General features: G+C 62.3%; 9 protein-coding genes across 9 annotated transcripts; 5 read left to right on the top strand and 4 right to left on the bottom strand.

The window, feature by feature from the left end:
* Positions 1 to 241: 241 nt before the first annotated feature.
* Positions 242 to 2158, bottom strand: VTJ83DRAFT_5736 (uncharacterized protein; the record flags this gene model as incomplete). Its single annotated transcript, XM_071012369.1, has 6 exons — positions 242 to 368; positions 605 to 663; positions 809 to 967; positions 1117 to 1615; positions 1770 to 1871; positions 2157 to 2158. Coding segments are annotated over 6 exons (948 nt in total).
* Positions 2159 to 2712: 554 nt separating this feature from the next.
* Positions 2713 to 4840, top strand: VTJ83DRAFT_5737 (uncharacterized protein; the record flags this gene model as incomplete). The annotated part of the gene is made up of 3 exons (XM_071012370.1): positions 2713 to 2832; positions 2898 to 4311; positions 4395 to 4840. 3 exons carry the CDS (start codon positions 2713 to 2715, stop codon positions 4838 to 4840), a joined length of 1980 nt encoding a protein of 659 aa, XP_070865112.1.
* Positions 4841 to 5304: 464 nt separating this feature from the next.
* On the top strand, positions 5305 to 6783 carry VTJ83DRAFT_5738 (uncharacterized protein; the record flags this gene model as incomplete). The annotated part of the gene is made up of 3 exons (XM_071012371.1): positions 5305 to 5473; positions 5544 to 5572; positions 5650 to 6783. 3 exons carry the CDS (start codon positions 5305 to 5307, stop codon positions 6781 to 6783), a joined length of 1332 nt encoding a protein of 443 aa, XP_070865113.1.
* Positions 6784 to 7810: 1027 nt separating this feature from the next.
* VTJ83DRAFT_5739 (40S ribosomal protein uS14) lies at positions 7811 to 8339 on the bottom strand (the record flags this gene model as incomplete). Its single annotated transcript, XM_071012372.1, has 3 exons — positions 7811 to 7819; positions 7963 to 8062; positions 8278 to 8339. The coding sequence occupies 3 exons, from the start codon at positions 8337 to 8339 to the stop codon at positions 7811 to 7813; spliced, it is 171 nt and encodes a 56-aa protein (XP_070865114.1).
* A 643-nt stretch (positions 8340 to 8982) lies between these two features.
* Positions 8983 to 10178, top strand: VTJ83DRAFT_5740 (uncharacterized protein; the record flags this gene model as incomplete). The annotated part of the gene is made up of 2 exons (XM_071012374.1): positions 8983 to 9496; positions 9562 to 10178. The coding sequence occupies 2 exons, from the start codon at positions 8983 to 8985 to the stop codon at positions 10176 to 10178; spliced, it is 1131 nt and encodes a 376-aa protein (XP_070865115.1).
* A 340-nt stretch (positions 10179 to 10518) lies between these two features.
* Positions 10519 to 10902, bottom strand: VTJ83DRAFT_5741 (uncharacterized protein; the record flags this gene model as incomplete). The annotated part of the gene is made up of 3 exons (XM_071012375.1): positions 10519 to 10598; positions 10687 to 10795; positions 10864 to 10902. 3 exons carry the CDS (start codon positions 10900 to 10902, stop codon positions 10519 to 10521), a joined length of 228 nt encoding a protein of 75 aa, XP_070865116.1.
* Positions 10903 to 11579: 677 nt separating this feature from the next.
* Positions 11580 to 14270, top strand: VTJ83DRAFT_5742 (uncharacterized protein; the record flags this gene model as incomplete). The annotated part of the gene is made up of 1 exon (XM_071012376.1): positions 11580 to 14270. The coding sequence occupies one exon, from the start codon at positions 11580 to 11582 to the stop codon at positions 14268 to 14270; it is 2691 nt and encodes an 896-aa protein (XP_070865117.1).
* A 1493-nt stretch (positions 14271 to 15763) lies between these two features.
* On the top strand, positions 15764 to 16528 carry VTJ83DRAFT_5743 (uncharacterized protein; the record flags this gene model as incomplete). The annotated part of the gene is made up of 1 exon (XM_071012377.1): positions 15764 to 16528. The coding sequence occupies one exon, from the start codon at positions 15764 to 15766 to the stop codon at positions 16526 to 16528; it is 765 nt and encodes a 254-aa protein (XP_070865118.1).
* A 243-nt stretch (positions 16529 to 16771) lies between these two features.
* On the bottom strand, positions 16772 to 18891 carry VTJ83DRAFT_5744 (uncharacterized protein; the record flags this gene model as incomplete). Its single annotated transcript, XM_071012378.1, has 3 exons — positions 16772 to 18009; positions 18083 to 18117; positions 18545 to 18891. 3 exons carry the CDS (start codon positions 18889 to 18891, stop codon positions 16772 to 16774), a joined length of 1620 nt encoding a protein of 539 aa, XP_070865119.1.
* Between the last annotated feature and the right edge of the window lie 2520 nt (positions 18892 to 21411).

Consider the following 21411-nt stretch of genomic DNA (forward strand, 5'->3'; position numbering starts at 1 on the left):
CATAAAAAAGGTGATGTTGCACTTATGGCTTCTGACGTGCAGCATGAGAAGCACAGAGGGGGGGAAAACGGCTTGGGGGCGCGGGAAAAGGCAGGACGGACGCCTTGTTTGGTCCCCACCAGCCTCGTCCGACCCATTTTCCTCTCCGTCTGCCCGCTGCCCGCTGCCCGCACACATATGACAGAGCGGCATAAAGTAGATGAGGGGAATCAAGAGAGGGGAGTTGCCTAGCGGGCGCCACTTACTCAACCACTGATATGTTGCTACCGCTTGTTGTTGTAGTTGCAACACGGCGGTGGACGTATTCGCCACTTGTGGGTGCGTAGGCACCAGCGCCGTCTTCTCCCCACGTGCAGCACATGAGCGAGCTGCAGCACGTTAGCGAGTACCAGACTTGGCCCTTCTGGATCGGTTGGGTCCTGGTGCAGTCATGGGCGCAAAAGGCTCCTTTGGTTCTCATCTTGGTCGGCCTGGTAGGGTTGTCTTGCTTTGTTGTTCTCACTCCCGCGCCGTGCTAGGCACCCCAGAAGACGGGGCGGGACGAGGAAACAAGAAAAGAAGGGGCCAGAAGAGAGGAGAACGGGAGAGGAGGGGTTGCACGTACGCCTTTGACGACGCCGCTTCGGCTCGAAGGCAGGCTTCGGGGGTGTGGTAACCCCTATGCTGTTGGGTTGTTCTTCGGTCAGTTCCCGTGTCGGGTTGGCGGAGGGGGGCGTGACGCCGGCCGTCCGAGGCCCTTTGTTCCGCATACGCAGTATGCGACCTAAGGAAGGGCACAGCAAGGCCAAACGTTTGAGACCTAACTCACCTGCGCCCAAGACCTAGAGTAGAAGACGACGTCGGCCTCGGCCGCGAGTTCGGCCAGCCCGTCGCGGCCGGGCTTCTCGACCTCGACGCTGATCGTGCAGCCCGGCATTTTCTCGCGGAGGTGCCGGATGCACCGGAGCGTCGTCTCGGGGATGCGGCCCTGGTTGTTTTGGCGCCATCAGAAAACACGTTGCACACAGCGCCTACGCACGCAAGCGTGGTTGCGTTCTTGCGGCAAGCCTCTTCACACCCGCCCCGTCCGTTGCCCGTTGCCCCCCCCTGGAAGCCTTCCCTGATGCCGGCGCCTACCTCAAAGTGCCACCAGAAGCGATGTCCCTCCCCGCAGGACGCAGCAAAGCCCTCCGCGATCCCCTCAAACTCCTCCGGGGTCATCTCGGGCAGGGGGTTGTGGTTGACGATGGTCCGGCTCCCGGTCTCGGCGCTGCGAAGGATGTAGCTGCTCGCGGGCTGCTCGTGGCCCTGGCGGAAGAGGCAGCGCGCGTGGTCGATGACGGACCTTGTTGGCTTCCTCTCCGTCCCCTTCCCGCCGGAGCGGGCGACGCGGCTGTCGTCGTGCTCCTCGGTTCCATCATGGTAGGGTCCGAACGAGCGCAGGATCTTGGTCGTGGCCGGCGACTTGGCCTCGGGCAGGCAGGCCACGAGGCAGACCTGGAGGCCGCGAACCGCGGCGGCGGGGCTGGCTTGGAACTGCGCGAGCACTTCGAGCGTGTTGCCGACGTTGCCGCCGCGGCGGACCTGAACATCGGTTGCGCGTAGCTTGGAGTCCTCCTCAGGGAAGCGAGGGACGCTGTGGGTTGGGGAGGTGATGTGAGATTGTCGTACGGTCACCGAGGTCGCTTCGTGGCCGAGAGTGGGCTCTTCATGCCATCGCGAACCGCGTCCTCCGAGGGCGTCCGGGTGGATGGGCCGTCGGTGGGCGGGTGAGGGGCCGGCTGACTCACGTCAGGATCGTGTCCATGTAGACGGCACCGACCAAGATGAGATGCGTCATGGTGTGCTTCTTCCGGGACTGCCGGGGTCTGCGTGTGGATGAGTCGTCTGTCTGCTTTTGGAGGGTTGTTAGGTGCTGGCTCGGTCAAAACCAACGGACACGCGATGTCATTCACGGGCCTGGGCGTGTTGGGCGCTGGTCCCATCCCAGGGGCCAGGGTTCCAAGAGGAGCACGCTTGGCCATCTGGACATCTGCAAGATCATTTTCTACAGTGCAGAGTTGACCACGTCGCTGTGCACCTGAGCTATGAGGGATGCGAGACTGGACATCGTAACACCCATGGGTGGTTCACACCGGCCATAGAGTCGTAGGCGAAATAATAATACTTATACTTACATATAGTATATTGGGGGTGTTGCTCGTAAGCACCGGGTCTCGGCTGTTCGGCGAGCGCGCGTCACGCCTCGGTCTCCTTCCGAGTTGTCCAACGGAACCCGCCGTGGGAGCTCTACGCCTCTTGGTGGTCTGAAGGTCACGATGTCCCGGGGCGGCGGCGCCGGTTGGTGGTCCCGCCGACTGCGGGGCAGCGAACCGATAAGGAGAGATAACCAGCGACCTTGCTTCTTTGGGCCAGACGCTGCCCCACGATGACGCAGTGTCGTTCGGCTGGAGAACCCTGCTGGATCACCTGCTTATACTAAGTATTACACAGCAAACATGGTTCTCGCCCTGGGTGGGCAGACCAATCGATGCATGGCCGATGTCCATCGAGGCGATATTTCCATGACTTACAATTGCCTCAGCAACAGCCAGCCTACCTATCAACGCGAGGGGTTAGACCACCCTTATTCTCCCTTTGTCTGATTCTCGACATATGAAGCCGGGAATCTGTTGCCGGCGAAATTGACCAGAGCTCAATCCACGGCACCCAAGTCGATGAATCAACGACACCATGTCGCACACGGATAGGTTTGGGATGTGTGTCAATGGGACGTGCGTCTCATGGGCCAACAAAGACTCGGACGACGAGGCCGAGGACTCTGGGGTAGAGTCTGTGGGGGACTCGGTGGAGGTGAGATACAACAACCCTCTCCGTTTCGCAGTGCAAGGACGGTCCCGTTGATCCCATGGAACCAGGTCGTCTTTGGATCAGCCAACCCTTACCGCCGCAAGTGCTCCCTCGTCGCAAACGACTCTGTCCCGCCGAATCTACGGCCGCCACGGCCATCCTCTAGCCAGAAAGCCGAATGCCTCGTCCATCAGTTCCTCGCCGAGCCCACGAGAGCGTCGCCCCTGCCCGAGGGTTCCCCCGACGGTGCCAACGTTCCCCGCTCCGGCCTTGGTTCAGCTTCCTCCGGAGCCGCGAGAGCACGACCGCCCGAAGAGACCGGAAACAAGCTTCCCGACTCCAAAGGAAACTCATGGCGCGACGGTCAGCTGAACCCCTTCGCACAGACGAAAGCCCGCCCTGACGGCGACAACAACAACGACGACAAAAAGGCAGCACCGAAGCAAGAACAACACGACGGAGCGGCAGTGGAGGAAGCCGATGGCGAGGATCAGCCTCGCCGCCGATGCGACATCCTCCAGCAAGACAGCTCCGTCTCGGAGGACGAGAGCGGGGACGAGCGCCCGATGCCGAACTCGCGCCGCGAAAGCTGCGTTACGGTCGGGCAGCTGGACGAGAAGAACTGGCGGCGCCAGATGATGGGGAAGCCGCCCGTGCCGGCTCCCACGCAGCCTGACCAGCAAACGGCGACCGACGGGCTGAACTCGCGCCTGCTCACCAAGAAGCAGCTGTCCGAGATGGCGTGGGGCGTGCGCGAGCTGAGCCGCCGGCTCGGCAGCATGCGCCTGCGCTTCCGCGTGCGCTCCATCCTGGTGCTGACCAAGATTTACGACCAAGAGCTGATCGCCAAGACGCGTGAGCTGTGCCGTTGGCTGCTGGACCGCCAGCGCGACGTGCGGTATCTCGTGTATGTAGACAGCGAGCTCCGCGACAACAAGCGGCTCGATGTGCCCGGGCTGCTCGAGGAGCTCCGCAACGACTACGTGGCGGCGGGCGAGCTGAGCGAAGAGGCGGCTGACGACCTGGAGAAGCGGCTGCGCTTCTGGGACGAGGACATGTGTCGCGCGAAGCCGCAGACCTTTGACTTTGTCATCACCCTGGGCGGCGACGGCACGGTGCTGTACGCGAGCTGGCTGTTCCAACGCATCGTGCCGCCCGTGCTGAGCTTCGCGCTCGGCAGCCTCGGGTTCCTGACCAAGTTTGACTTTGAGGACTACCAGAAGACGTTGACCAGCGCTTTTCGCGATGGCGTGACGGTGAGCCTGAGGCTACGCTTCGAGGTCACCGTCATGCGCAGCCACGCCGCGTGGTCACGGTCCAGGGGAGACGGGGATGGCGGCCTGGGCGAGGATGAGGAAAAGCCGACGAGGGATCTGGTGGAGGAGCTGATCGGAGCTGAGAAGAACGACGAGCTCACCCACCGGCCGGAGGGGACGTACGAGGTGCTGAACGAAGTGGTGGTCGACCGCGGACCCAACCCCAGTAGGTTTCCCCCCCCCCCCCCCCCCCTCTCTCTCTCTCTTTGGCATTTCGATTCGGAATGGCTCACCACCTTGCCATGCTAGCCATGGCCAGCATCGAAATCTTTGGAGACGACGAGCACTTCACATCCGTCTCGGCCGACGGCATCTGCGTCAGCACGCCGACCGGCTCGACGGCCTACAACCTCGCAGCGGGCGGGTCCCTCTGCCACCCGGAGAACCCCGTCATGCTGGTGACGGCCATCTGCGCCCACACGCTGTCGTTCCGACCCGTGATCCTGCCCGACACCATCGTGCTGCGCATCGGCGTGCCGTATGACGCGCGCACCAGCTCGTGGGCTAGCTTTGATGGTCGCGAGCGGGTCGAGCTGCGGCCGGGGGACTACGTCACGGTCAGCGCGAGCCGCTACCCCTTTGCGTGCGTCCAGCAGCACGGCCGTCGCAGCGAGGACTGGATCAACAGCATCAGCGCCAAGCTGAACTGGAATAGCCGCCAGAGGCAAAAGGCGTTCAAGCCCTGGGAGAAGTAGGTCTCGGTAGGTGGGTTGGACGGTTTGGGTCCTAGATTGTACAGTACATATGTGGGCTTGAGCATTTCCAGCAAGGCCCAGGCCGTAGGCTCGGAGGTTGCACCCGGGCAATGTACGAGCTACGAGGGTGAACTCCCTGGCCCTTGATGGCTTTTTCTCGCGTCCTGCTGGATTCGGTCGAGGTTGTAGGATGTTCCTGTGTGGACTAGGTAATAGTTATTAGTATAAGTTTGAGGCGGGTGGGTTCCGTGTTCGCCCGTGTGGTCTGTGCACGCACGCCGCCGGACTGGACCCTGGCTCCTCTCGGCCCCACTGCAGTTTGGACCTTGCCCACCCAAAATTTTCCACTTCGGAACGCATTCATAAGAAAACGCTCCGCTCTCTCGACTGGTGAACCGCTGCTTGGACCGCGCCTCGCTCCTCACCGTCCAGCCCCCTTTGGTCTACCGCGAGCGAACTTCAAGATGCCTGTCGCCTTCAGGTCTCTCGCCCCGCTGCTGCGGACGGCGCGCCTTTCCCTCCGTCAGCCCCAGAGCCCGCTTGTGGCCCTCCAGAGCCAGAGCAGGACACCCATCCTGAACTTCGCCCGGACGTACGCTGTCTACGACCGTTCCAAGCCTCATGTCAACATTGGTATGACCCAATTGCTGCTCTCAAACCCCCCCCCCCCCCTCGAAATCAGCCGGCTGACACGGCGTTCCAGGCACGATCGGTCACGTCGACCACGGCAAGGTCCGCTTGCACCCCGCACCCCGCACCCGGCGTCTCGTCGCTGCCCCTCGGCGCTGAGCTGACCTGTTTGTGCGCAGACCACCCTGTCCGCCGCCATCACCAAGAGGCAAGCCGAGAAGGGCATGGCCAGCTTCCTCGACTATGGCTCCATCGACAAGGCTCCTGAGGAGCGGAAGCGCGGCATCACCATCTCGACGTCCCACATCGAGTACTCGACCGACAACAGGCACTACTCGCACGTCGACTGCCCTGGCCACGCCGATTACATCAAGAACATGATTACGGGCGCCGCGGCCATGGACGGCGCCATCATCGTCGTCGCCGCCTCGGACGGTCAGATGCCCCAGACCCGTGAGCACTTGCTGCTGGCCCGCCAGGTCGGCGTCCAGCGCATCGTCGTGTTCGTCAACAAGGTCGACGTTATCGAGGACCCGGAGATGCTGGAGCTCGTCGAGATGGAGATGCGCGAGCTGCTCAGCCACTACGGCTTCGACGGCGACAACACCCCCATCATCCTCGGCTCGGCCCTCTGCGCCCTCGAGAACAAGCGCCCTGAAATCGGCGAGCAAAAGATCGATGAGCTCCTCAAGGCCGTTGACGAGTGGATCCCGACCCCCGAGCGCGCCGTCGACAAGCCCTTCCTCATGTCCATCGAGGATATCTTCTCGATCGGCGGCCGCGGCACCGTCGTCTCGGGCCGTGTCGAGCGCGGCGTGCTGAAGCGGGATGCCGACGTCGAGATCGTCGGCAAGGGCAACGAGATCATCAAGACCAAGGTGACCGACATTGAGACCTTCAAGAAGTCGTGCGAGGAGTCGCGCGCCGGCGACAACTCGGGTCTCCTGCTCCGCGGCATCCGCCGCGAGGATGTCAGGCGCGGCATGGTTGTCGCTGCCCCGGGCACCGTCAAGGCGCACAAGAAGTTCCTCATCTCGCTCTACGCCCTGACCAAGGATGAGGGCGGCCGCCACACGGGCTTCCACCAGAACTTCCGTCCCCAGCTCTTCGTTCGCTCGGCCGACGAGGCTTGCACCCTCACCTTCCCCGAGGGCACCCCGGATGCCCACTCCAAGATGGTCAACCCTGGTGACAACGTCGAGATGGTTTGCGAGATCCACAACCCCTTGGCCATTGAGACCGGCATGCGTTGCACCATCCGTGAGGGCAACCGCACCGTCGCCACTGCCCTGATTACCCGCGTCCTCGAGTAAAAGCAAAAAAAAAAAAAAAAACGACCATCCTTTGGAGGGCGGGGGCGAAGGACGGTGGGGCCGTGTACGATTGTTTTGCAGCAGCTCGGGCAGGTAGGTAGTTGGCCGGCTGAGGCAGGATAGACGGGATGTTTCTATACCTCGGGTACGGGTGGTGAGGAGAGAAAGACGCCAATCTCGGGCCAAGCATATGGCCTCCCACCATCCTGACCAGCCCAGGGCTTGGTCGAGGGCTGGTCAAGGCGCTTTTGAGGGGTTTGAGAAGCGAAACTCCTCAAAAGGAGCAAAAAAGAAAACCTCGTGTACTATTATTATCTTGTCACGGTGTGTATATTTCGAGGCGTAGACTCTCGAGCCACCATGCATGGGCTTCCCATGGCGGCCCCTGGCCCATCTCCCCTCTACTTGTAGAGCTGTCCTCGACCATGTACTATAGAGATATTCACGGCATAATGAGGTATCACGATCTGGTCTAGAGTTACGGTGCGAAGGCGGTAGGAGGAGGCATGAGCATGGCGAGTTTGGGCCTTTCATTGCGGCGAAGAGGGAACATGTGACGTCGTGTCTCACATTTCTCATGGTCTTTCTCGGGTTGAACAAGGGGGTCATTCAGGAAGCAAAGAAAACCCTTTTCCATGTGACGAACTCCATAATGCTGGGAAGACCGTAGGGGGGCCGTATCCCCCCGAGCGTTGTAATCCATTGACCTTGAACTCCCCCCCCAAGTTCCGCGCGCCCAAATGTCCCCCGAAATGACGTCCAGGTTGGGTTGGACTCGCGCGTGTGGTGGGACCGGGATCGAGGGAGAGAGATCGAGGTAGAGATAGAGAGAGAGAGAGAGAAGAGAGGGCGAGCCAGTCCACGATGCGACTCCTCCGTGTCTTCCCTTCTCGCTCTCCCCAGCGAATCCCCGCGCGCCACCACCGCCACGTCTATGCACCAGGTCCCTTGTTCATCCTCACGGAGACCACCGCTCACGAACCCCCCGCCTCGCTCCGTCGGTTGGTTTTGATGGGGTTGGCTTGATTTACCGGTACTGCGCGGAAACATGTCAGAAAAGGGGTTCATCATCTCGAGGGACATGGAATCGAGCGGAGTGGAGATTCGAGGTTCCGGGGTGATGGTGACGGACGAGGGCGTGCTGTGCCAATTCGCAACAAGGAAGGGTCGCGGCTTTACCTTGACGAAGCCAATGTCGGCGGCCTTCTCGCGGAAGCACTGACGGCAGACGTTGAGGCCGTACTTGCGGATCAGACCAGAAACGTGCTTGCAGACGCGGCTGTGGTGGTAAAAAGTCCCGTCGTCAGCTTGGTGTCTTTCTTTGACAGGATCTCATTTCCCCTGGCTTCTCTCCGACTTCATTCCCCATTTCCGCAGAGACAGAATTTCCTCCTCCTCCTCCTCCTCCTCCTTCTTCTTCCTCCTCCTCTTGGCCGTCTCGTTGCCCTCCAAAATAAAAACGGGGTGTGTTCCGGTTCGTCCGGGGGGTCCTACCAGGAGCGGGAGCCCTTGCCGTAGGTGCGCGGGCGCGAGTTCCAGACGGTATCGTGAGCCATTTTGACGGGTTTTTGAGTTTTCGGTTTGCGCGGCGGCAAAGAGGTGGTTCCGTAGTCTGAGTTGGCGAGCTGACGGTCGTCGTGGAGTTGGGGTCGGTCGGCCGAAATTTCAATCGGTTGCTGCGAGATGGCGCCAAAATTTGGGCGGGACGCTTTTGTGCGGCAAGGGCTTGGACGGGTTGGGGTGTGGCTTTGTGGCTGGTGAATGGTGGGGAGGCTTCTGCGAGGTGGCTTGCTCTCGAGGTGGGATCTTATCTTATCGCCGGAGGCTGACCGCCCCTCCTTCCCCCCCTACCCCACCACAGTGCTGCGTGTCAATGGCTGCACAGTGAGCTGTTGCGCGGTGGGGTTCCCATAGGCGAAGCTCCTTGCAGCTAGTGGACCAGCGGTTGCTGCCCGAGCTGTTGCTGGGACAGACTGGCATCTTTTGGTGGATTCCGAAGCCAACCTTGGAACACTTGGAACATCAACCTCCCCCCCCCCCCCCCCCCGCCAGAAATCTCACCTCCTTGTTACACCCTCCGTTTGCGTTGTATTATCATCGTTCCATTTGCCGTCGACTTCCATCGACGCTCCCAGATCCCAGACCGGGTTCCCGCCAATCAATTGAACTCGGCATCGAAGAGGAATCGTCGCCATCACCATGGTTCTCCTGAAGAGCTTCGTGCTCGCCAGCCTCGCGGCGGCGGCGGCCGCCAAGTCGGCCGTCCTGGACCTCATCCCGTCCAACTTTGATCAGGTCGTCCTCAAGTCCGGCAAGCCGACGCTCGTCGAGTTCTTTGCGCCGTGGTGCGGCCACTGCAAGAACCTTGCGCCCGTCTACGAGGAGCTCGGCCAAATCTTCGAGTACGCCAAGGACAAGGTGCAGATTGCCAAGGTCGACGCCGACGCCGAGCGGGACCTGGGAAAGAAGTACGGAATTCAGGGCTTCCCGACCCTCAAGTTCTTTGACGGAAAGAGTGACAAGCCGATCGAGTACAACGGCGGCCGGGACCTGGAGTCTCTGTCGGACTTCATCACCGAGAAGACGGGCGTCCGGCCGAGGAAGAAGCAGGCGCCCCCGAGCCACGTGGTTATTCTGAACGACTCCAACTTCAAGAAGCAGATCGGTGGCGACAAGCATGTCCTGGTGGCCTTCACCGCCCCGTGGTGCGGACGTACGCTAGACCCCCCCTTCCCCCTTCTCCCATTGAAGCGGTTGACCGATGCTGACGAAAACTAGACTGCAAGAAGCTCGCGCCCACGTGGGAGACGCTCGCCGAGAACTTCCTGGATGAGACCAACGTTGTTATCGCCAAGGTGGATGCCGATGCCCCGACCGGTAAGGCCACGGCCGCGGAGTACGGCGTGCAGGGCTACCCGACCATCAAGTTCTTTGCCGCCGGCAGCACGACCCCGGAGGACTATAAGGGCGGTCGCTCGGAGGCGGACTTTGTCAGCTTCCTGAACGAGAAGGCGGGCACGCAGCGCGCTCCGGGCGGCGGCGTCAACGCCAACGCCGGAACGGTCAAGGCGCTCGACGCCGTCGTCAAGAAGTTCGCCGCCGGCACCTCCAAGCTGGCCGAGGCCGCCGCCGAGGCTGAGAAGGCTGCCGGGCTTCTCACGGACGAGGCCCAGAAGAAGGCGGCCCAGTACTACCTCCGCGTGTTTGAGAAGCTCGGCAAGGCCGAGGGTTACGCGACCAAGGAGCTGGCTCGTCTCGAGGGCATCATCAAGAAGGGCGGTCTGGCGCGCGCCAAGCTGGACGAGCTGACCAAGAAGACCAACGTCCTCCGCAAGTTCGTCGAGGAGCAGGAGTCGTCGGATGAGGAGGTTTCCAACGAAAAGGACGAGCTTTGAGCGAGCGGGCATTGCGATGTGCAGGGGGCAGAAGAAGGGGAAGGCCCACGGCTCGGGCTGGTCTGGACAACACGCGACCGTGTACACGCACCGTAGAGGTTCGCCATGACGACGGATGACGGGTCCGGAGGGGGATTGGACATGATGGTGTTTCAAAGTCAATAATAGTGTCTTGTCTGTCTGCAAATACCCGGGTTTGCGCTCCTGTTCCTCCAAGCCCAAGCTCATGCAAGCATGTCGCCGTTAGTGACCTACGCAGGGAATTATCTTGAACCCATCAAAACTCGGTAAACTCCTGGGACCCTGCCATCTGCACGCAAGAGCTTACCCGCCCGGCGTCCTACTTAGAAGCGCTGTTCTTTTCTGCATTGGCTTTGAGTTGGGCCTCGAGGTTGTCGAGACGGCGAGACATCTCGTCCACTGCGCATGTGCCAGCTCAGCGAGCCGGCCTTGGACCGAGCTGCGAAGGATGGGAGAGGAGAGGAAAGGGGAGGGGAGAGGGGCCTACTCTTGGCAAAGATCTCGCTTGACACGCCGGCGAACTTGTTGGAAAGAGTGTTGAGAAGGTCATCCAGCTGAGCCGCCAACTCGCTCCGAGCATCCTGGGGCTCGCTGGTCTGTGTGGCATGGCATAGGTGAGCGAGCGAGCGAGCGGGCGGGTGAACGTGAGCGAGGGTTCACTGACGCTTGGCTGGTTGCTGGACGAGTCGGTCTTTGAAGTCATGGTTGGAGACCCGGTGGAAAGCTGTTCCGAGTTTCTTTTTTTTTTTGGTGCTCTGCGACTTTTTTGGTCTCCAGATTACCTAGAAAGAACAAGGTGCTGTTTCTTGACCTGTTGCCTACGTCGTGGTGGTGGTGGTGGTGGTGGTGGTGGCGGTGGTGGTGGTGCAGCGCAGCTTACAAGGGCGCGAAAGGTTGGATGCAGATGCGGTTCCGTGCTGGAACGAAGACGGGAGAGGCTCTTGGCACTGTCGGCACTGTCCGTTTGTCGCACCGTCTCTAACACTGTGCTTCCCGGTCCGTCGTGGGTCGACCTCAAAACCACGGCCAAAGCGGCTTCGAGACATGCGTTCAAGACTCCACTTAACCTGGGCCCAGGGTTCAGGACTCGAAACATCCATCATCCAACTCTTCCACGTCCGGAGCGTTTCAGCACGAGAAACACGGCGACTCCAAAGCGCGCCTCGCTCGCTTTCTATCCCCCAACGAATCTTAGCGATGAGCTAGGGGCGCACCCAGGCCCCCGAGATTCGGGTTCACTCGAACCGCGTGCCAGCATCCACCAAGAACCCTGAGGCTGAGCCGCTCTCAGCTTTCCTCCCATCGCCCCCAGGCATGAGCATCTGGCTCTGATCGTCCATCCTACTCGGGCTGGCCAGGGAGCACGGGTCGGTCTTCATCATGCCTACCGTACCCTGGGAAACGACAAGAAACTGGGCGCTCGTCACCTTCTTGTTCGTGATTCTCATCACCAACAATGATGCCCCTGCCCTCATCACAGGCCACTTCTCCGGGGCCTCGCGCCTGAGCCGGCTGAGGGAACATCACAAGATCCTCGACAGCAGCAAGTGGGGCGACTTCTCCCCGCACGCCCCGGAGGCGGGCGCCCCGCCGTGGCAGGCCCCAAAGCACCTCAACCTCACCGGCTTCCGCGAGCCCGATCACTACGCCTGGGAGGATCTCGCCCCCTTCAGGGACCGCTGCCGCCAGTGGAGCCGCCATGCCTACCCGCCGCCCAAGGGCGCTCCCGACTGGGAGCACGGCCCCGTCCGGAGGACCTGGCAGAACGCCACGGGCACGGTCCACGGGAGGTGGGTGCGCCGCGCCGGCTCCGTCGTCCGGCACCCCAAGGACTACAACCTGACCGCCATCGCCCCCGGCGTGGACTGGGCCGATCCCGACGTCGAGTGGGGGTGGAACGTGACGGGCTCTCACGGGACCATCCTGCTGCGGCTCGTGGAGAGCGCTGACGGCGTGGTCTACGAGGACAAGGAGACCCAGAAGGAAGCCAAGTACCCGCATTCGGGCAGCCTGGCCAGGGAGATCATCGCCATCGCCGACATCCAGGACGAGGACCAGCCGTCCCCGAGCTTCGCCCTGCGGCTGCATGGCGTCCACTGGCCCCGCCAGGGCTCCATTCTGCTTACGACGACGACCGACAAGTTTGCCGGCATCTTCGGCCTGCCGCATTTCGCGCCCGCTCCCGAGTTTTATCGCACGGCCAAGATGCTGCTGAACCGGACGCTGGACGAGGTGCTGACCGAGAAGGAGCGCGTGCGGTTCGGGGATCCCGGCAACCCGTGGACCCCCGTCGTGGAGGAGGAGTCCTCGGTCCCCTGGCCGCGCTGCGAGTACATCATGTACCTGCAGCTGCACCCCCTGGAGCCGACGTACATTGGCGAGGACGAATCCGATCCGCAGCTCGCCACGCTGATCGACCACCTGGAGAACGAGCTGCGCTTCCCCACCGGCGCGCCGTCCAAGGGCAAGCCTGATCTCCGCATGTCCATGGTCGCCTGGTCGCCCGACTGCGCGTATTACCTCGAGTCCAAGGGCCCGCCGCTATTCCCGTCGGTCGAAGGCCAGCACCTTGTCGGCCTCAAGTCGGAGGTGCTGCTCTCGCGGACCAAGATGTGGATGTTTGGGTTCGCCGCCGTCCTCATGGCGCAGCTGTGGCTGCTGAAGATGCAGATGAAGGAGTCCAACACGCCCTCGACCCTGGGCCGCATCAGCTTCCACACGGCGGCCATGATGCTGCTTGCCGACGGCCTGGTGTTTACCTGCTCGTCGGCGTGGAGCCTCTCGGCCACCAACACGTTCCTGCCGTCCCTCATTCTTACGTTTGCCGCCTTCATGTCCATGTCGATCGGGGCCGGCTTCTTGTCCGAGATTTACAAGCATCAAGAGCCCGAGAGGCGACGCAACGAAGCCAGGGCCAACGCCGCCGCGGCACGGGCAGCGCCCCCTTCGGCATCGTCATCGGCGCCCGCGCCGGCGCCCGCTCAGAGTTCCGCCCCGAGAGACTCTCTCCCCCTGCCCGTCACCGCTCCGCGCCGTCCTGCCTCTCCTCCGATCATCATCCCTTCGGACCAGGACATCGACGCAGAAATCGCAGAAAACGCAGCTCAAAGCGCCGCCGCCGCCGCCGCCGCCGGCAGCCCCTCGGCGCCCCGCGTGAGCACCTTCGCCTCCGTCACCGGCACCTTCATGCTCCTCGGCATCGCCGTGCTCATCCTCACCGCCATGTCGCTCTCGTGGCCCCCGCGGGCGCGCGCCATCTACCTCAACATCGTGTCCTTCACGTACCTTTCCTTCTGGGCGCCGCAGATCCGGCGCAACGTGTGGCGCAACAGCCGCCGCGCCTTCGCGTGGCGGTTCGTCCTGGGCCAGTCGGTCCTGCGCCTGCTGCCGTTCGCCTACTTTTACCTGAGGAGCGACAACATCCTGTTCGTCGAGCCGGACCCGGCGACGTTCCTGGCGCTCGTGGCGTGGGTGTGGGTGCAGGTCCTGGTGCTGGCCGCGCAGGACGTGCTGGGGCCGAGGTACGGGCTGCCGGAGCGGTGGATGCCCGAGGTGTGGGAGTATCATCCGGTGCTGCGCGAGGACAACGTGGAGGCCGGCGGGCTGCCGATCGGGCTGGTTTCGTCCGGCGGGCTGAGCGAAGACCACAAGGGAGCGGGAGAGGAGGACTCGAGCCCCGAGAGCTCGCCTGTCGCCCCTTCTGCCCACGCGGCGGCGCGGAGGGGGAGCTGGTCGCTGACCTCGCCCTTCTTGGCCGACGACGGCAGCTGGGGCCGCGGCGGCGGCGGCGGCGTCGTCGGCGGGCGGAGGGAACGCGAGAAGGAGCTGCGGCGGCACGGCATGGCGCTGCGCACCATCGACTGCGCCATCTGCACCGAGGTGCTCGAGGTGCCCGTCGTCCGGGCCGACGCCAAAGACCCGGCCGCCGCGGGCGGGCTGGTGGGCGTGTTTGCCCGCAGAGCGTACATGGTCACGCCGTGTAGGCACATATTTCACACAAAGTGTCTGGAGGGGTGGTTTCGGTATAAGCTGCAATGCCCGATTTGCCGGGAGGAGCTGCCGCCTTTGTGACGCAGCGAGCGGGCGGGTACCCAATGCTGGCGCTTCCCGGGAAGCTTGCTGCTCTGTTTCGGCACGGCGAACTGTTCGGAGTTTGGGGGTGCGACATGGCATGGATGCATGGATTCGCAGGCTGGCGTTTCTCTCCTTCTTTCTGGGTAACTACCTATGACCCGAGTACCTTGAGTACCTACCGAATGGCAATGCACATCCCTTTCCGTGCGATTTTCTAGGTCCTCGATGGACGTCCCGTCTTGGACCCGAATTCCCCCCCCCCGAAGGACCACAACACGAGACGCCGCGATCCCACGCATCCCGCAAGCCGCCATCACCTGAAAGGCGCCAAGCCAAGCTCGGATCAACCCCGGGGTAGGTGCTGTTTGACCTACGCAGTAGTAGCCGGATAAATACCATCGCTGCCTGCCCTGGCGTCTGGTATGGAGCGGCTCCAGGCTGGGCGGGAACAAGGAATGGATGGCCAAGGTCTTGGAGGACCCATCGAACGCCAATCCGATACGATGTGTGGCGCGGGCGCGAGCCTGCTATTTACTGTGTACACAAGTACCAACAACACTAGGCACGAGACACCGAGTTGAACGACGCACGATGCATGGCTTACCCTCCCGTTTGGACTTTCTGAAACGGTGCAGGTTGGCAGGTCTTCCGTCGAGGCCTGAGACGGGTTCGTGTCGCAGTGGCATGCGCAGAGCCGCCGGGAAATGAAAAGAAAATGAGCGCCACATGGACGGGTGGCCGCCGTCGTCCGGCTTCCAGGTGCTTGTTTGTTTGTTTGCGGACGCCGTGGAACTGCTGCGTCTATCCGTCCGAACCCACCGTCCACCCTGAGCCCATTTGGACGTTGAGGGACCCGACAACGCCCCTCCACCGTAGACCTGCTGTCCTGAGCCGGGTTCTCATTGACACCCCCCCCCCCCCCCCCCCCACACACCACTGGAGAGGGCGGACGGATGCAGCTGTTCAGAAGTCCAGGGACATTCCATTCCTTGATACCCCCACTATGACGCAATGGTTCATCAACTCGGGCCGGGATCCTACAGCGGGCGCCCGTTGATGAAAGCTCGAATGCCTACTTCGTGTTGTGGGTATGTTGACTGGAGAAGGAAGGTGGCGAAGTCAAAAGAGGGGGAGTTGGGTCTGTTGGGTTTCTTTCTAAGGGGTTACCGAGCGTTGGATGGCAAGCTCGGATGGCTTTCTCCTGAGCACTGGATCATCGTTGGCGAGGCCTTGGAACTGTTGGGTAACTTGGCTTGTTCTGATCCTCTCTCTCTCTCTTTCTCTCTCTCCGTTTTCGTACGTCTTGGACGTTCCAACCTAGAGCAAATCCCGAAATCAGAAACATCGCTCATTCACAACCCAGACACCGGCAGAAACTCTCTATATCTCTTGAAATCACCTTGCTGGCGTCATGTGCGCCGTCCTTGCCGACGAAGGAAGAGGCCCGACGAAACACCATTGCAACCCCTCAACGGCCAGCCACCGTCACCATGCCCAAGATCACCACCCTCCTCCTGGACTGCGACAACACCCTGGTCCTCTCCGAGGACCTCGCCTTTGAAGGCTGCGCCCAGGTCCTCAACGAGATGGCCGCCGCCAAGTCGCTGCCCCTCGAGCGCCCCTTCACGGGCCCTTCGCTCATCGCCGAGTACCTGGGCCACAACTTCCGCGGCATGCTCACCTTGCTGCAGGCGCGCTACGGCTTCACCTTGACCCCGGAGGAGGTCGAGGCCTACGTCCGCCGCGAGGAGGACGCCGTCATCGCGCGCCTCGAGGCCGAGCTGGCCCCGTGCCCGGGCGCCGACGCGGCCCTCGCCCGCCTGGCGGCGACGGGCCGGTACGGGCTCGCCGTGGTGAGCAGCTCGGCGCTGCGGCGCGTGCGCGCGAGCGTGGGGCGCGCGGGAATCGGCCACCACTTTGTCAACGCGACGGGCCGGGGCGAGGAGCACGCCATCTTCTCGGCCGCCACCAGCCTGCCCGCGCCGACGAGCAAGCCCGACCCGGCCATCTACCTGCACGCGCTGCAGAGGCTGGGCAAGACGGCGGGCGAGTGCGTGGCCGTCGAGGATAGCCGGAGCGGCGCCCTGAGCGCGACGCGCGCGGGGATCAAGGTCGTGGGCTACGTCGGGTCGTATCCGCCCGAGAAGCGCGAGCTCATGGCGCAGGCGCTCCGGGAAGGCGGCGCGGCGGTGGTGATGGAGGATTGGGAGCGCTTCGAGGAGTATCTGGAACAGATTGAAGCCGGTGAGGCTTGAGGGGGGGGGGGGGGGGGCGTCGGTTATAAATGTGTATATATCTGTATATATACCCTTGGCTGCAGAAGCAATCCAACGTTCCCAAGATCTCGATCCTATGGGCCTTTTCTTTTTTATTTTTCTCTTTTTTGCATGATCGGGGAAGGTTCGCAGGATACGATACCTACGTAGAGCACAGACACAGGGAATTTCTTTTCTTTTTTTAAACAAAAAGAAAACCATCTACAGAGCAGCGGACGGGTTTTACTTCCGCCAGTCCATCAGGAAGCTGTTGACGCTCTGCAGCGTGGCCCGGCCGGGATTAACGTCGGGCAGCGCCGTCATGATGTGTCCCAGCCGGATGCGGATGGCCGTCTTGTTGAAGGACACGTCGCCGTCCTCCTCTCGCCGGAGGTTCCCGGCGTCATCCAAACACCAGCAGTAGACGGCGAGCGCGACCCCTATCGACAGGTCTCTACCGGAGTCGCAGAGGACCACCACCGCCGGTGGTCCGCCGCGGGTGTCCTCCTGCCCTTGGGCTCCGTCGTCGGGCGTTTTCTTCCCTTGCCTCAGATATCGCAGCACGGATTCGCACACCACCGGCAGCGCATCCCTCAGGGCGCGGCTCGCCGCTTTGCTCTTCCCGAGGCCGACCTCGACCCTCCTTGGCCCTTTGACCCACTCCTCCGGCGGCGTGACCTTCTCGCGGACCACCACCACGCAAGCCCCGTCCCTCTCCCACGCCGCCGCGCCCGCCAGCGCCGTCAGGTCGCCCACGTAAATCCTCTTCCCAGGCACGGCCTCGCGCACACGCTCCCACGCCCTCCGGCGGTCGTCGCCTTGGGGCTCCCCCTCGCGGCCTCCACCTCCGCCTCCGTCTCCGCCTGCGCCGTGGCCGTGGCCGTCCTGCTCCTTCTCCTTCTTCTCCTCGGCCACCAGCTCGCGAATCAGCGCCTCCACCTCGCCCTCCCCCACCGCCGCCGCGTCCAGCAGCTCCCGCCGCCACCGCCAAAACAGCCCTGGCGTCAGGCCCTGCGCCCAGTTCTCCGTGTCGTCGCCCGCGCCCTGGACGTAGCTGTACCCGCGGCCCTCGTACTCGCTGCTGCTGCTGCCGCCGCCGCCGCCGCCGCCGTGCGCGGCGCCGCACCTCCGCGACGAGGTGCAGCAGATGACGACGGTCCAGTCCCGGCGCAGCGCCGCCAGCCCCTCGGCGAACCCGGCGAGGTGCTCGCGGTCGTCCTGGGTGATCCACACGGGGCGCAGCGGCTTGGTCGGCAGGGGCCTGCCGCGGCAGGCGGCGCGGACGAGGTCGTCCGGGCGGAGGGAGCGGAAGGCGTCGAGGAAGGACGGCAGGAGGGCGGCCATCTGGGCCGACTCGGAGGCCGAGACGGTGTCGGGAGGGGTGTGCAGGGCGTGGGCGGAGGGGGGAAGGGATGGGAAGAGGAAGCGGTTGAGGACGGCGCACCAGGTGGGGATGGTTTTGCTGAGGGCATCGGGCATGCCTTTGGGCAGGCGGTTAGCGATACGAGAACTCAGAGAAGAGAGAGAGAGAGAGAGAAAGGGAAGGATACGTACGCTTGCCTCGGCGGGTAGAATCGACGATGATGCATCTGTGTGTCGAAGCGTGGTCAGCGGTGTGATGGATTCCATAATGCTGAGAAATGAAAAAAAGAAAAGAAAAGGAGAGAGAGAGAGACGTTGTGGAGAGAGTAAAGGGATGAGATATGAGCGAGTGCAGGTGTGTATGAGTGTGCCGTCATAGTCAGGGGGGAAAGGGGGGGGGGGGGGGGTTCAACAAAACACGGAGACAAGACCATCACAGATCATGGCATACACACATACACACACACAGAGAGAGAGAGAGAGGGAGAGAGAGAGAGAGAGAAAAAAAACGTGGAAAACAGCACTGCTGTCTCTGGTATATTCCAACAACATTTCCCCCCTAAACCTAGAAGAAGCCAACACTGGTCCACCCGGCCACCGGCCAACATAACATAACAAACAACAAAACCAACAGCAAGCAGGGGAGCAACCCACCCTCCAAACTCCCCCAACAGGCCCAACAGGTGCAGGTTCAGCCTCCTAAGGCTAAACTTCCACTGGCCCGTGTGCCCGTCGGTGCTCTTGAAGTAGGCCGACCCGCCCTTGCGCGCCGGGTCGACGTACCAGCTGCCGCAGCGCTCGTTGGCGACGAGGGGCAGGGCGGGCAGGGCGTCGGCGACGTCGGCGACGAAGGCGGCGTCCTCGGCCGCGGAGCGCAGGCGGTTCGGGATGGACAGGTCGGCGCGGCGCAGGTCGCCGAGGAGGCGGGACAGCGTCGCGGGGCCGCCGACGTCGTGGGCCTGGGACGGGAAGAGGAGCTGGTCGAGGGTAGGGGGCGGCATGGCTTGCGCGCCGGGTCCATGCGTGAAAAAAAAAAAAAAAAGGGGGAAGGGGGGGGAGGGAGTCCAAAGACGGGCTTCTGAGGCTCTTGTTTTCCAGCGAGTTGGTTGCTGCAAGCGGTAGGTTGGTGGCCGGGTGGGTCAAGCGTTTACTTTTGCCTCGCCGGCCACCGGCGGCGCTAGGCCGGGGCTCGCTTGGAGGAAAAAAGCTTGGCTCTCTCCTAGGGCTGAAGAGGGGCGGTTGGAGGTGAAGTTTGCAGGGACTATTATAGTAGATACACCAGCATTGACGTACTATTATAGCTAGAGCAGGGTCGTTTCGCTTGGTGGTTGTGGTGGTGGTGGTGATCTTGTTGTGTAAGTATGTATGACGATGGTTCGGTATGGCTCGCCGTCACCCAAAAGCACATGAATAAAAATACGACCCAGAAGACCCCCGCTGTCGCGTAGGTGTGTTGTTGTTCTATGTATAATTCGCTGTAAATATCTATATATGTATATATACGTCGTATCGGACCGCTCTTGTCCAGCCTTGAGCGGGACCCTCTTCCAAGCATGCACAACCACTTAGGCATTAGGTAACTACCTACATACAATGCTGGCAAGGTAGATGCTGTCGCGGTATTGGATGGCTACCGAGGTACCGGACGTCGCACGACGCGGACGGTGGGGAGGTCCCAGAACGCCCTGGGGTTTGCCTTTCCCCTCGCAACGGGGTCTTGTGGAGCAGCATATCGTTCCATGGCTGTCGGGGTCCTCGAAAGGGAACAAAGAAAAAAAAAAAGTCGACGGCAAAATCGCTCGAAGCGATCACCCTGGGGGTCGTGGGGTTGCACAGCGTCGATTGCGGGACAGAGCCGAGTTCCTCCGGAGGCGTCGACGCGGAAAGAGACCATGGCACGAGCGTCTCACCGCTCAAGTGGTTTGGTGTCCTACCGGCTTCCGATCCCTACCCTCTGAACCTCTCTTTGGACGCTGGCAACCCTCCGAGGGCAAAGCTCCCAACATGGCTTGCCGGCGCCACCTCTGCCATCGGCCCTTGTTGGTGGAGCACCTTTGAGATGGTTCAACGGACCAGCCTGGGAATCGTCGAGCCGATGCGCCGCTGCGCCGCTGCGCCGCTTGCGCACCAGTTGCCGAAGCGATCGGTCGGTCTGCGATGGGAAGCGCGGATAGCGCCGCACAACCCCGACCTGACCTGACCACCCGTGGAGCCGGGGCAGCGGAGAGCGGGCCGGCCTTGGGCTTGTCTCGATGCGAAGCTCAGGGAGTTCCCCCCCCATCGGTCTTGGTTTCAGAGCAGAGCAGGAAAATTGAGCCGGTAGCAAACCCAACCAACACCCCCTCCTTCCCCCGGCGACACCGCGGAGCGACCCCGATGCTGGGCTCGGACCGTTACGGCGTCGCACGCGAGCATAGCGTCTGCCCTAATTATGGGTCACCGGGGCTTTCCAGACGAGGAGGAGGCCGCCGCCGCCGCCGCTGCACACGCGGAGGGTCGTGAGACGACGACCGTAGTCGGGGTCGGAGGCCTACGGCGAGTAGAGAGCATCAGGTCCCAACCAGTTCGTGCGCGCGACGCGTATACGCAGCACACAGCACACCACCTTGGCGTGCACCGCACCTCCTACAGGGTAAGATGCCCTCGATCACACAAAGGGAGCCAAACCATCATGCAGCTCTGCAAGCCCGGCATTTGCGCCAGTCCCCTTCGACGACCGTAGGGCTGAGTCTTTGGTGCTTCCCCGCTGCCCTCGGGTCGCTTGGGTCCCCTCTGATGCGAAAGCGCCCCCGTCCCCCGATGCCAGTGACGCATCGCCGGCCGGGGGGGTTGAGTGGCGGGAGGATCGTGTCTGCGTCTCCTGGGACTCGTGGGCCAATTGGCGTGGGTGGTCTTGAGGATGGCGGCGCAGGGAAACGTGGTGGTCCAGTGACCCGGGGGGAGGGGGGTGGGCGGGGTTCTGCGGGCTATGTCCATAGGGCTGAGATGGAGGGGCAAACGCCGCTTTTGTGGTTTGCTTTGGTGGAGGCGCACCTTATCTGCCCGCTCCGGGGGGGGCGTTCGAGGGTACGCGATTGCCGAGCTCTTTGGATATCTCTCTCTCTCTCTGTGTATCTCTCTCTTTTCTCTCTCTCTCTCTCTCTCTTTTTTTTCGTTTTTTTTTTCTTTGAAGGCGCACACCTACCATGTACACTACCTATGTACAAGTGCACCGTGCCACGTCAAAGGTCGCTCTCCAGGTCGACGGCGACACACAGTGCTCATGGCGGGTTCCACACGATGCTCGACGTCGATGCGTCCAAAGAAAAAAAAGGGGGGGGAACGACGGATACGATCACCGAGCGGGAACCGGGGGAGACGGTTTAGCGATTGGCATTCACTTATTAACGATGCATCAGGCACGGTACGTCTCCGTGCCAAACCTCGGCTGCAGAATTGCCATTGGGTATTGGCAGGGCCGACGAGACGTGCGTGATGTTGCGCTCATGCAGTGAGACAGTGCGGGCGCACCGGCCGCCCGT

The sequence above is a fragment of the Remersonia thermophila genome, chromosome 5, assembly GCF_042764415.1.
Source record: "Remersonia thermophila strain ATCC 22073 chromosome 5, whole genome shotgun sequence".
Taxonomy (NCBI): domain Eukaryota; kingdom Fungi; phylum Ascomycota; class Sordariomycetes; order Sordariales; family Chaetomiaceae; genus Remersonia; species Remersonia thermophila.